The sequence below is a fragment of the Aspergillus eucalypticola genome, assembly GCF_003184535.1.
Source record: "Aspergillus eucalypticola CBS 122712 chromosome Unknown BO83scaffold_42, whole genome shotgun sequence".
NCBI classification, from domain to species: Eukaryota; Fungi; Ascomycota; class Eurotiomycetes; order Eurotiales; family Aspergillaceae; genus Aspergillus; species Aspergillus eucalypticola.
The window spans coordinates 22,163-34,320 of record NW_020290316.1 but is presented as its reverse complement, the minus strand read 5'-3'; the positions used below and the strand labels follow the sequence as shown (position 1 = coordinate 34,320).

Here is a 12,158-nt window from a genome sequence, read left to right as displayed (position 1 = left end):
ACGGGCTCTATTTCTTGTTGGCTTCCGTGACACCGACGGCAACACCGACGACAATGGCGATGATGAGAACTGGAGATAGTGTTAGCCTGGCCTATGAAGTTGGGTATCGCATCGGGACACTTACTGACGACCAGCAGAGCATACCACTTCCACTTTCTCGCCCGACGAGCGCTGGCAATAGCTTCCGTGATCTGGTTGTTCGCGTTCGAAACGTTCTGCGCAACATTGTCTGCATCCTGGTTGATCTGCTCCACAGCAGGCTCCTGCTGGTGGACCAGCTCCGCCACTTCCTGGTACAGGCGGCCAAGCTCCATCATATCCTGCTCGATCTTGCGAATGGCGGCCGATCGCTCCAAAGCGGCCTGCCTGGCGTCGTTGGCCTGTCTAGTCCGGCTACCCGTAACCTAAGTCGGAAAGTTAGCAGGAATTTGCTGAACCCGCTCGAAAGAACATACCTGGAAGCTCTGCTCCTGGCCCAACAAGACATTGTCCACACCCTGCTCGATCTCCTCGGGGGAAGCTTCGGGGTTGGCGATCTCATAACGTCTGCGAACCTGCTCCCTCAGGCGCTTCTGGAAGTCGGACTGGCATCTCTGGTACTGTTCGATCTCGCGACGGAGATTCCGGCTAGTGACGTCGATCTGGGTCTGCACACGGCTGTCTCCGGAGCCGGGGGTCTGCTTGACCTTCTTCAGAAGATCGCGGAGGTAACGGAATCCGTTGTTCACTTCATCCTCGATGTAGTCCAGAGTCTGGCGAGCGACCTGGTCCTCCTTTCCGGTACTCGAGTCGAGCAAAGCGTTCTGAGCGGCGGCAAGCTGGCCCTCGCGCTTGGCGCGGAGATCGGCAATACCGTCGTTGATCTCTCTGCACTTGTTCAGCAGCGTCGTCGCGTCGGCCGGCTGGTTGTAAGAGCCCATTTCTGATGTGCGATCGCAGGTTAGACCATGGTCGGGTCAGACAGAGAGGCTGAACGTTGGTGCGCTTACCATAGCTACCGTTGCCCTGCTCCATGGCATTGGCGTCGCTGTAGGGGTTGGCATCTTGCTGGCCGTAGGGGTTGTACTGGCCGTAGCCACCCTGGTTTCCACCGTACTTTGAATGGACAAGTTAGCAGACTGTTTGACGATGCGCGAGTGGTGGGTAATAAGGGGTGGGGTAACGGCAAGGGTCAGGATGATGACGTTCTGGGTGTTTCGACATACACTCATGGTGATTTTAATTATTGTAGTCCTGAGGGTCTTTTCAAGTCAAATTGATCGTACAGCCGTCAATTCAGACACTGAGGTCGAGATGCAGCGTGGGTCACTGGTCGCAGCGAGTACTTCCGACAGGTGGACGTAGCTTCGGAGTTGTACGGGAAACGAGAACGGCGATGGAATTGCGACTACCGCAGAAAGGGAGGATTAAGAGTGTTCGTGGGTAGATAGAGTCGGGGACTGCAAATACGGGTGAAACGGTAAAAGGTGGAGGAGGGGATAAGAAAGGGAACGAAGAGGTAGCAGGCAGGCAGGCAGAAAAAAAAGCAGCAGTGAGGGAATGAGGTGAGAAAGAAAGAATGGGGGAAGGACGAAAGAGTGACGGGTGAGACAAGGCGGCTGAGCCACTGGCGGCTGCAAATCCAAAGGGAAGCCCTCGACGGTTGACTGGCTCTGGCCCGCAGATGGCAAATATGTCACTCAACTCAAACAACTTCTTCTTGAACTTCCAGAAGAAGGGAGGGGGAAAGTAAGGAACGACTGGGGGTGAGAAGGGAATCAAGAAAGAAAGAGGAAAGTGAAGCTGTTTTCTCTCTTCTGTCTGCTCTGGTCAATCAGGGGTGAAACCTAGCATTGATGGCTTTTTCTCGATATTATTAGTAGGGGGCGTCTAGCTCGAGCACAGACCGGCCGGCGATCCTCGAGTCCCCTTTTTCCCACGATGATGATAATCAAAACATTCACCGTCTATGCCCTCTGAAACAACTCGGTCGGGTCCAAAAAGTGGAATTGCGATGCTGGGCTGAAGGCTCGAAATGATACCATGAGTGATCGAGGTAGATCAAGTGCTGCTGATCATCGGGAGTACACTTGATGCTATACCCAGTACTTTCTTCATCAGACGGATTCTCTACACCGGAAATCAGGAATGGCCCTGACAGAATCACACCCTTACTTGCGACAATCTTTGCTTTTTATTGCCAAGTTTAGATTGTGAAGCTAAGATTTAAGAAAGAAGATCCCAAGACAGAACAAAGGGACTAATCGCAACTATCTCACTATGTCTTAGAAAGCTATCCACTTTGTGCTGCTCATCCAACAACTCGCAACTGTGTGCGTACTCGATTTCGTCCCAAATACGTCCAACCATTGACCCTTGAGGATCCAGCACGAGCTACTTAATTACGTTCCTGGAGCCGTAGAGCGGCAACCTGCACGTCACTGATCTGTACCTACTCCATAGGATGTGATCTGGAAACCATGATCTGGGCCCTGGCAGGGTTGAGCTTCAACGGTCTCCCCACCTGCCACCCAGCTTTCCATGACTACGCGCCCAATCTACCCCATACACTGGCAACCGCTGGCAACGAAATAACCAGCGATAAAAATTCGCCATGAATCAAAAGTAATAAAGCTTTTGACTACAAATATGTTAGCTCAATTTCCCCTGACGCCGTTTCCCCACTCTACAATTTCAGCAACGGCAGAACCACGCCGTCAAGTTTCATCTCATTTACTCTCATGCCATCATGCATGTTTAATCCTAACATTGTCGGACAATGGCAATTTCACACAATACCGTTGCTGAGCACTTCAACACAGTAACCAACGGCGTAAGCAGCTGAGCTCGTCTCAGCTCAGCGCAGCACAATGGAAATTTCCACAGCAGCTCCACAGCCGCGATCTAGCTTGGCCAGCGTGTGCCTGTTCTAACCCACAAGCGAGCGTAATTTTAGCAACACCGGACTCCATTCGCGGTGCAGGTGCATGCATCCATGCTTCGAATCATGCTTCTAGGAAGGAAATGTCGGTGTCTAAATGGCAATGTGCCCACCGCCACATATCAGAGTAGTTCAGTTTGAGCTGAGCCTCAAGTGGGTGAACCAGACACTGCCCCATTCATTTCAATCCCTCGGTCGGGGCTAGTCAATAAACCTCAGGCAGCCGTTTTTCCACTCATTCAAGAGGTCACATGCTCCCAGGCAGTGAACTCTCACGTTACTCCAAATCTATCCCTAGCATAGTGTCGCGTGGTCAGAAGGCTTATCACTTGGAAGAAATCACTAGGTGGGTTCATGCGATGAACCTTAAATCTAGTATGTCGCAGCAAGGGATTTAGAAGATATATTCAATGAGCATTTGGTACCTACATGAAAGTACCTTAAGCAAGCAGACATATACTGTGACATTAAAATAAGGGTCTAGATGACATAAAGTCGAATGTCTCCCTGCTAACTCTACAAAGTCAATCCTGTTTTGAATGAAGCCAACTGACCCTTCATCACCAATCAATGACCCTGAAAGTAGCCAGTACTGCGACAACCACCAGACCTACAATACTACCCGAAATGAAGAACAAATTACACAACATACAGACAATTTCCATAGAGCCATCATTGAACACTATACGGAGTACAAAGTGATCGATTAACATCATACCCACAAGCGCAATCATTACCACAACCACAACCACCCAGCCCGAGAGCCACAGACCCAGCAAACCAAACCCAAGCCAACTAACGGTCTAGAATTCTTCAAATCCTCCCCCATCCACAGAACCCAGTGTTCCGAATCCATGGAACTGCAGTAAGGGTCCATCCATAGCTACTCTACCTCTCTACCTACTCTACCTACCAGCACACAGAACAATTTGCAGTATGCACCCCCGCCAGCCGGCCAGACATCCGAAAATCATCCCCCCCCCCCAGATTGAACTGAACTGAACTGCCACAAAATTCTCTAAGAACCCGAAGAACGCCGACTTTGCCGGTCTTTCCATCATTTTTCCTCTTCCGTTCTATTCCGTGGAGTTTATTTATTTGAGTCATTATACAATACATACCAGTCAGTTTTAACATACCACATTCTATTTAATTTTATTTCATTTCCTAACTTTTACTATAGTTATTCTAGGCTATACATACATACTTACTTACATACATACATTACTATATAATAATCAATCACCATCAAGAAACAGTTAACTTAAGTCATATTTACAATAAATCCTTTCTTTACTTACTTACTTACTCGCTATGCGAAGTACTCACCTATTTCTATGTACTGTCTCTCTCTCTCGGCTGGCATCCGATAAAATTTGCAATTACTTTACCTAACCCCCATTATTCATTCAACGGCAACTGGGTCTACGAGAATACGAGGAGCTAAGTAAGTAGAGCAGATAAGCAAGGTCCACTCCACTCCACTTGTCCGAAGTAAGTAAAAAAAAGTAAGTCTAATTTGGTGTGGGTTGTGTTCGAAGAATAATTTCAGGGCACGCCGTGGGTCGTCGGCTTTTGTGGTGTGGGCACCCTACCTGCCTGCCAGCAGGGTCTGCTCTACTGGCGGACGGACGGATGACCCTCCGCCGATGACTACAGTGTAGGCACACAAATTCAGCCAGGCAACGCCATAAATTATATATTGCTATGCTAATCATAATACTAACTAAGGTAATGAGGGGAAAAATAAAAAAACTATGCATAATCCGTACATCGTATGTACACCCGCCCTTTCTCATTCTCATCTGCTCTGCAGGTGCTCTTACGCGGGCCTGCGCGACTTCGCATATATCACGTTCAGCGCGTATACACGAGAACTGCGGGTCAAAAATATTATAGTACATTAGAAATAATAGGAGGGGGTATCGAGCGGAGTGAGTGCTTTTCAGTGCTCTTGCTCCTTCTTCTCCTCCTCATAGGCCGGGGGCGCGACAGGAGTATCCGGGTCATCAGCGTCGAGCGCATTGAGCTGGTCTTCCTGGTCGTTCAGATGGTGGTACACCAGCCAGAAGATGATACCGGCAACGAAGGAGGCGCAAGCCAGACCCACAAACATCCACATGATGGCCGGGTCATAGGCAGCAGGGGTCAGTGCCTCGGCCAGAGCGGAACCAAAGGCGTTGGTGAGCAGGTACATGGACTGCACAAAGGACTTCATGGACGGAGGAGCCTTGGTGTAGGCATACTCCAATCCAGACACCGACGCGAAAATCTCGGACAGACCAATGAACACATAGGCAGGCGTCTGGATGGCAATGTGCACGTGGTTGCCGGTGGTGGACCCATCAACCTCCGAAGCAGCACATCCGGGGTGCTCGTAGCAAGGCCCAGCGGAGTAAATGAGGTGCTGCACAATGGCCGCGTACATCATCGCCAAGGAAGCAACAACGAAACCAAGGGAGATACGGGTGATCGGACGGAAGCGAATGCGCAAGCGACGCAGCAGGGGGTAGATCAGGGTCTCCAGGACGGGGATGAAGACGATGATGGAGATCGGATCAAAGTTCTGCATCAAGTCGTTCGGGATTCCGTGACCTTCCATCTGACCGGCTTGGGTGACAAAATTGCTGGAGAACTGGCCGTAAACAACCCAGTAGATCGGGTAGAAACAGAACACACGGCAAGCGACCAACGCACGCTTGAGCTCGTCAATGAAGTGATCGTCCCAGGGCAGGTTGGTCCTGGTGCCGTTGTTGGCCGCCTGCCAGCTGGGCTTGGGGGCATCCATGTTGCGGTTGACAACCATGATCCACAGAGCCTTGAAGGCGTCGGTGATGATGGAGCCCTGGGGAGGGCGAACAACGTAGTACTTGCGGCCGAAGATGAGCACCATGGTACCGACGGCAAACATGCACAAACAAAGCAGATAACCAGACCAGAAGCCAATGTACTTTTCCATGTAAGGAGTGGCCAACAGAGACAGCGATCCCACGTTGATACAGCCGTAGAAGATCATGTAAATGCGCTGGATCGTGAGGGAAGGGTCAATGACAACCCGCTCACCCTTCTTGGTGGTGGACATGGCCATCTTCTTGCGCTTGTACTGGTCGGCAATCAGAGGAGCAACGTTACTCTTGATACCACCCGTTCCCAGACCGATGATCAGGATGGACACAATGAAGCCACCAACACCGGCTCCATGGTGAAGAGCGGTCGGGATGGACGTGCAAACCAAGATGAGCAGACCGACCAAGTAGATGATACAGAAAACCACGATGGTCTTATATTTACCGAGGTACTGATCAGCGACGATGGCACCGAGGATGGGGGTAACTTGGGGCAGATGTCAGCCAGCGATCCCGCGTATTTATGCAGTAGTAGACGAACCATAACACCAGAACTGGAAGAAAGTGGTGAGACCAGTGGCTCCTTGATGACCCATGCCTAGGGCACCGCGTCCCTCACTTCCGTCCAGAGGACGATCAACGTAGTTCTGGAACATGCCAGACATTCCGTAGTAGGTGAAACGCTCGCACAGCTCGACAACGGCGACAAGCCATGCGGAGATAGGCAGATGCTCCGCAACATGGCGAAGAGTAGCGACTTCCTCAGCGTTGGGTTCTTCGCCGTCGGGGGTGGGACCGAGGCCCTTTTCGCTAGCCTCTGTGAATGCCGCCTTTTCGTTCACAATCGATTCGGTGCCGTGGCCCTGTTGATGCGGCCTGGGATATTCATTAGTAAGGGGATGAGGGCGAGCGAAATTCGAGTGAGCTGTGACAGAATGGTGACTCACGAGTCACCGACACGGGAGATGGACAAGCCCACAGGAAGGGTAAAAAATCAAACACAAAATAAGGTAGTGGACACTTACTGAGTGATCTCAGCCTCATGATCTCCAGACATCTTTGCGGGACCAGGCAGGAAAATCCCAAGGGCGAGTGGGAGGAGTTGAGCGCAGATTTTCCTCTGGAAAGATGAGAGCACACGAGATACTCGCGAGGGAAACGGCGCACACCTTATATCTCCTGGTGGTGGGAGATATAGAGAGGTAGCCGAAGCGGGACCGTTCCTGACCCTGGGACCAATGGCCACCAGGACAGGGCCCAGTTTGTGGTCAAGTGAGACTCTGAATCATTATAACCGAGGAAAGAGTCCGGGCGCAACCCAGAGCCCGGAAGCAACAATCGATATGACAATAATTGACAAGCAGCGTTAAGCATCAGCCGAGATGGCGAAGGATGGCGGTGATTGGCCCATCGCCCGCAGAGCCCGGCGACATCTTGGGACGCCAAGAAGTCGGAGTTTGCCGGTGAGAGGCCGAATTCCTTCCAGAGTTTCCACTCCCTCGTGGCTTCCCCTCACCATGTTCTTTTCCCAATTTTCTGCGTCTCCTCGTCCCTGTTCGCGTTTGTCCATGGTGATCGACAAGAGTGCTTCAATCCTCAAAGATCCGTCAATAAGCGAAATCCCTTGCCTCCATGCAAGCCTCCCAAATCAATTGGCATGCGGAATGGCCTCCGCAACAGAATTTCCACCGTCTTGTCTGACGCCAAGCAGGACCAGGACTAAATCGTTCGTGCCGTCGGTAGGACCACCAGATGCGGAACATGTTAGGTAACATAAATCATTAAGCTGCTAACTCGCAGATAAGTCTGGCGTGTCTCATTCGTAGTCCGGCGGAGTACGAGTCTTCCTCCGTTGATGTTCTCGCAGGGCGCAAAGGGGGCGCGCGCATGGTCGGCTCATTGTGTGCAATTTCCCCCGCTCATGCAACAGACGATCAGCAGCAGACGGTTGCAACGTCGGGCTTCCCCGCGCCGTGGTTGACTCGATGCATGATTCTGTATGGAGCGCATGTAGATTGAGACCCATCAGTCCATTGTCCTTCCCTGATAACGTAGGATGTAGCGTGTCTTGGCCACAGCTGTGCTTATCTCCCTCAATTCCTGTCGGATGTCCGGTGGAGGAAGAACGTGGCAAGTGAGGCAATTGAGGCAATTGTGCTATTCGATCATGACGGGTGGAAAGGATGGAATCATGACTGTAACCTGGGGTGGATTTAGTTCATTAGACGTCCATTGAGACATGCAGTCCAGGATGTAGCTATGAGCATGGTCGCAATGGCCTCGGAGGCGACTGCTGGTGTTCACGGCGCGACAGTAGAGACAGACTCTCGAGACATTCCTAATTGGGGGTGGAGTTCATAGCCGACCGGCTCAAGCCGCCCAGAATAGGTCAGAGGCGGAGTTGCCTGGACTGATCATCCGGGCTATCGTATGGAGAAGTGGCCATCAGGCAATCTCTGGGGTTGGATTTCTAATGCACTTCCCAGAGTACTTCAACTCTCTGCTGTTAAGAGAAAGTGAACAACATCACTTGTGTATGGTGAAAGGGAGAAAATGCAGGCAGCAGGCAGCAGAGCAGCGGAAGGAGCGCGACCCGTTCGGGTTAAGTATCTTTAAACCCCTCCGAAGTCCGACTTCGCCCTCCCAACAATCACTGATTCGTCATCCGCTGGCTTTGACCTTTTCCGTCCATATTGACCGATGGACAGCCAACGATATCTCCGAACCTGCTGTGATTGCACTTGCAGCGTCTTCTTATCTGGCTAATACCCAGGCACTAGACTCCAATGACTCCGATCTCCGTCCGACCTGTTGTCACAATTAAGCTTAGTCTGGATGACGTGCTTATCAATCTCGAAGTTGGAGCCGGCAATTGGATGCATTGCATTCAAGCTGGCGAAGCGAAAGGCGATCTTAATACTGTATATGTCAAGATCCGTCACCGACTTGGGTCTAATGACTCGACACGAAGAGCACCTGCAGCAGTGCAGTTCGGCTCCAAGACAATCATTCTCCGCACGCGGCTGGTCGCCTACACGGGCTTGGCTTGAGAAGAAATGGCAGGAGGAATACGCGACCATAGCGATCTTCAATATGCCTTTGACTCATAGTAAAGTGTGAGGGGATCTTCAGTCCAAGAGGTCCTTCAGCTCTCACTTGACCTTGGGAGTCATTCAAATTTACACTCTAGCAACCCCCGATGCCGCAACACCTCAGCCGGGAGCCAAGCCATCTGGATTCGAGGCTCTTCAATCATCGAGTGTCTGAGATGCTGTGTACGGCAGCCTATTGGGCATCAAACAACGCTTTATTGCTCTTAAAGTAGGCGATCATTCTTGTCCTGCTCCACAACTCCACACATCGGTGCGAAACACGAGACTGTGAGTCAACACCGTCTTTTCGTTTACTAAGGAACTATAATACAGAGTCATGCATACTTGGAAGCATCTCACTGAAGGGAAACGCGTCCAAACGCTAAATATAGCGGGGATATTTCGGTGTTATTCCGTCGCAGGTGGAGTGTACCTTGAGGCTGCAACGGTTGAGCAGGGCGCCGCAGCGCATTCAGCTATACACTTCTTACATCTACCTATTAAGAGCAGAGAGAGGCAGAAGAAAAGGCATATGATCAAAAGGGAAGGAGTATCCTAGTAGCAAATAAAGGCCACATGGCTTATTAGCCGGAGAGAAGCAGGATGTCCCCGGCTCGGACTCGAACCGAAGCCATATCCCAGGTATAATGAATGGGACGAGAGAATGGGTACGTATAACTGAAGCTCTGACCAGTGAGCTGCAGGGTTAAGTTGACTCCACTTTTCACCTATATTGGCTAGTGTGCTACGGACAGAAGCTACCTTATTAAGGCCGATCACCGAGCAGCTGAGTCTCAACTTGAGACGCGTACTCAGAAATGGCCTCCAAACCGTCATGAATATCGTCCGTAAATGAACGAATAGATAAACCATGACCCTGGGTAGGGAAGAGAGGGAGGAGAGTCGGAACCACGGCACTACCTGGTAAGGATTGTTGCAGGAATAAAAATGTGTCTCTGGCACCGGGAGCAGCGGGAACGTTCGGACAAACTCCATGAATGACTCAGGAATAGTATCTAACATATCAATCCATGGAACTAGAGAAAGAATTTGACTGTTTCTTGATTGGCTGTGTCTACTAGTATGGTTTGTGTGTGCGCGCCCCCGACAAAAATGAGAAACGAAAAAACAAGTGCCCCCACGCGGGATTGAACCGCGGACCTCTTCATGGCAGTATTTGGAATACGAGTGAAGCGCTCTACCACTGAGCTACAAGGGCTGACTTGTTGGAAAACGCCTCTCAACATTAATCTATAGCCTGCATAGCCTGGTTATAGTACGTATACTAGTAGTAACTAAGTTTGACGTTAGTATGTGATAGTGTGCTCCAGATATATATATATCTTGGTGGTAGGAGTAGGAGAGAAACTACTTCACGCAACGTCACGCAATCACTATCAGGATAACATCATTCGCAGGCGCAAAAGTGTTCTAGCAGTATCAGCTACGATAACTTAACTTTATAAAAAAAATTAAGTAGAAGTGTAACAGGGTTTCCTGTATTCTTGAAACCATAACTAGAATGATAGTGTGAAGGATGCTATCACCAACTAAACGGACCAGTTACTACATCTTTTCATCCGCCCCGCGCTCGTCCCCAACCAGACAAGAAAAAAAAAATAAAATAAAATAAAAAAGAAATAAAAATTAAAGGCAAGCCAACGAAGCATCTAATCTATTTACTATATTGATTTGCGAAAGACATGATTGACACCATTGCAATGACTCCCCCACTGACTCTGTAATACAGAAATATTCACCAGCAAGACCTTGCAGCATCTGGCTTGGAATAACTCCCATGCAGAGTTCAACTTTATTTGCCCCTGGGATGTCCAAATTTACTCAGACTGCCCATGAAATCAATGTCGGGACGAGAGTTTCCTGACTACCGACAGCGATCATGTATAATGCTTTGGCCAATAGCCCTGCGAGCCAACAAACAAGTAAAACTTCTCAGTGCATGGAACCGACCGTTCTCTTCCATTCCTGCCTAAGACGCGTCCCAGGTAATCTGGGAAAACAAAAAAAGGACACCTCGCGGCGTGCAACTTCTTCTTCTTTGTTAGCGTAGGCAATGTATCACTGTTCTTTCGAGGTTTGCTCTGGATGATTATACTACCGAGCTGTACCATCCTGTTCTGATTCCAGACAAGACAATCGTGATATGTAGTCGGCAAATGAACGGCCTTTGATGTGTAGGCAGGTTTTCTCCGATGCGCCAAAGCACAACTATCGTTGATACCAGTTCTATGCTTTTCCCACACGAGCTGCTATATCTTGCCATCTTCCCAAAGACGTGAGCAAGCGGACGGTGAGGAACCCGGCGATTGCTTTCAACCCGTTGTTCTGCTTATTGCAATACTTCACAGAGTCCACGCAGATCAGTTTAGCCTAAGGCCCTCCAAGGACGATCGGTAATTCGTGAGTCTCCCAGAATAGAGGCTCTTGGCCCGAAGCGAGATTGCGAAAGACTGATGGATCCCTTCCATTCAGGAGACATAGTCAAGCCAGTCAAGATTCGTTACCAAGATCGCGCACCGGATGATCTTTGTCGCTAGTGAGCAATTGGTGAGCCTCATCTCTCACATCATCCATACTCGTATATTCGCCCCGCCAGCACTTCTTGATTATTGCCACAAAGAGAACATGATCTGCATTTGGGAATGAGTCTGGTTCGGGCCAACACAAGTCAGCGTTTTCGGGGTTGAAAAAATAGTATTTATGGACGCGCCAGGATGCGATAGAGTAGAGAACCCAACCAAGGTGAAGTATCTCAATCTGGACAGTTAAGTCGTTTTCATTTTCCGAATTCAAATCAATATCAAGTGGTAATAAAATAGATTGTCCAAAGTCAGAAAGCTTAAGCTGTCCATCCAGCACTAAGATATTGCGAAGAGCGATATCATCCACAAATACCTTGCAAGAGTGGACATGTGCGAAGGTGTTGATAATACACCAGATCCAGCTCGTTTTCAGGGAGTTATCGTGTTCTGGATACGTCTCTAGATAAGTTTCAAAAGATTTTCTTGTGCAAGGGCTAGTTCAATCCCGTATTGGGATGTCTGGAAATAAGAAATGATCCCTTTGTGGCTGCCCAGGCGCTTGAAGACTTGGATCTCATTATTCAGTGTTTGCTGGTTTATTTGGTTCATGTATTCCACATCCTCGCGGTTTTGGAGGTACCCAGGTTGATATTGCTTTGCTTTCTTCACAGCACGGTCTTGCCCCATTCTAAGAATGATCCCAGTCATGCTATCTCCAACTACTGGGAGACCGAGGTAAGGGTCAGGGGGAATTGGA

General features: G+C 49.7%; 4 protein-coding genes and 1 non-coding gene across 5 annotated transcripts; all 5 read right to left on the bottom strand.

Annotated features, from left to right (window-relative positions):
- Positions 1 to 7: 7 nt before the first annotated feature.
- Positions 8 to 920, bottom strand: BO83DRAFT_325561 (syntaxin; the record flags this gene model as incomplete). Its single annotated transcript, XM_025528010.1, has 3 exons — positions 8 to 69; positions 125 to 404; positions 456 to 920. 3 exons carry the CDS (start codon positions 918 to 920, stop codon positions 8 to 10), a joined length of 807 nt encoding a protein of 268 aa, XP_025382549.1.
- Positions 921 to 1,250: 330 nt separating this feature from the next.
- On the bottom strand, positions 1,251 to 2,749 carry BO83DRAFT_403630 (uncharacterized protein; the record flags this gene model as incomplete). The annotated part of the gene is made up of 6 exons (XM_025533637.1): positions 1,251 to 1,344; positions 1,583 to 1,739; positions 1,963 to 2,133; positions 2,386 to 2,431; positions 2,459 to 2,524; positions 2,690 to 2,749. The coding sequence occupies 6 exons, from the start codon at positions 2,747 to 2,749 to the stop codon at positions 1,251 to 1,253; spliced, it is 594 nt and encodes a 197-aa protein (XP_025382548.1).
- Positions 2,750 to 4,842: 2,093 nt separating this feature from the next.
- BO83DRAFT_183282 (peptide MFS transporter) lies at positions 4,843 to 6,977 on the bottom strand. Its single transcript, XM_025526490.1, has 3 exons — positions 6,792 to 6,977; positions 6,308 to 6,642; positions 4,843 to 6,253 (listed from the first exon to the last, which is right to left on the bottom strand). Exons 1-3 carry the CDS (start codon positions 6,821 to 6,823, stop codon positions 4,866 to 4,868), a joined length of 1,755 nt encoding a protein of 584 aa, XP_025382547.1. The 5' UTR covers positions 6,824 to 6,977; the 3' UTR covers positions 4,843 to 4,865.
- Positions 6,978 to 9,991: 3,014 nt separating this feature from the next.
- Positions 9,992 to 10,077, bottom strand: BO83DRAFT_t261. The gene has a single exon. It is a non-coding gene; the product is annotated as a tRNA-Thr (tRNA).
- A 1,292-nt stretch (positions 10,078 to 11,369) lies between these two features.
- On the bottom strand, positions 11,370 to 12,010 carry BO83DRAFT_403628 (uncharacterized protein; the record flags this gene model as incomplete). Its single annotated transcript, XM_025533636.1, has 2 exons — positions 11,370 to 11,858; positions 11,969 to 12,010. 2 exons carry the CDS (start codon positions 12,008 to 12,010, stop codon positions 11,370 to 11,372), a joined length of 531 nt encoding a protein of 176 aa, XP_025382546.1.
- Positions 12,011 to 12,158: the final 148 nt, after the last annotated feature.

Bases quoted from the DNA above. Each gene is read 5' to 3' on its own strand.
- BO83DRAFT_183282 (XM_025526490.1), bottom strand. From the start codon at position 6,823: ATGTCTGGAGATCATGAGGCTGAGATCACTCA. The intron at 6,643-6,791 runs GTAAGTGTCCAC...TGAATATCCCAG, and splicing joins CATGAGGCTGAGATCACTCA to GCCGCATCAACAGGGCCACG. The intron at 6,254-6,307 runs GTTCGTCTACTA...ATCTGCCCCAAG, and splicing joins CTTCCAGTTCTGGTGTTATG to TTACCCCCATCCTCGGTGCC.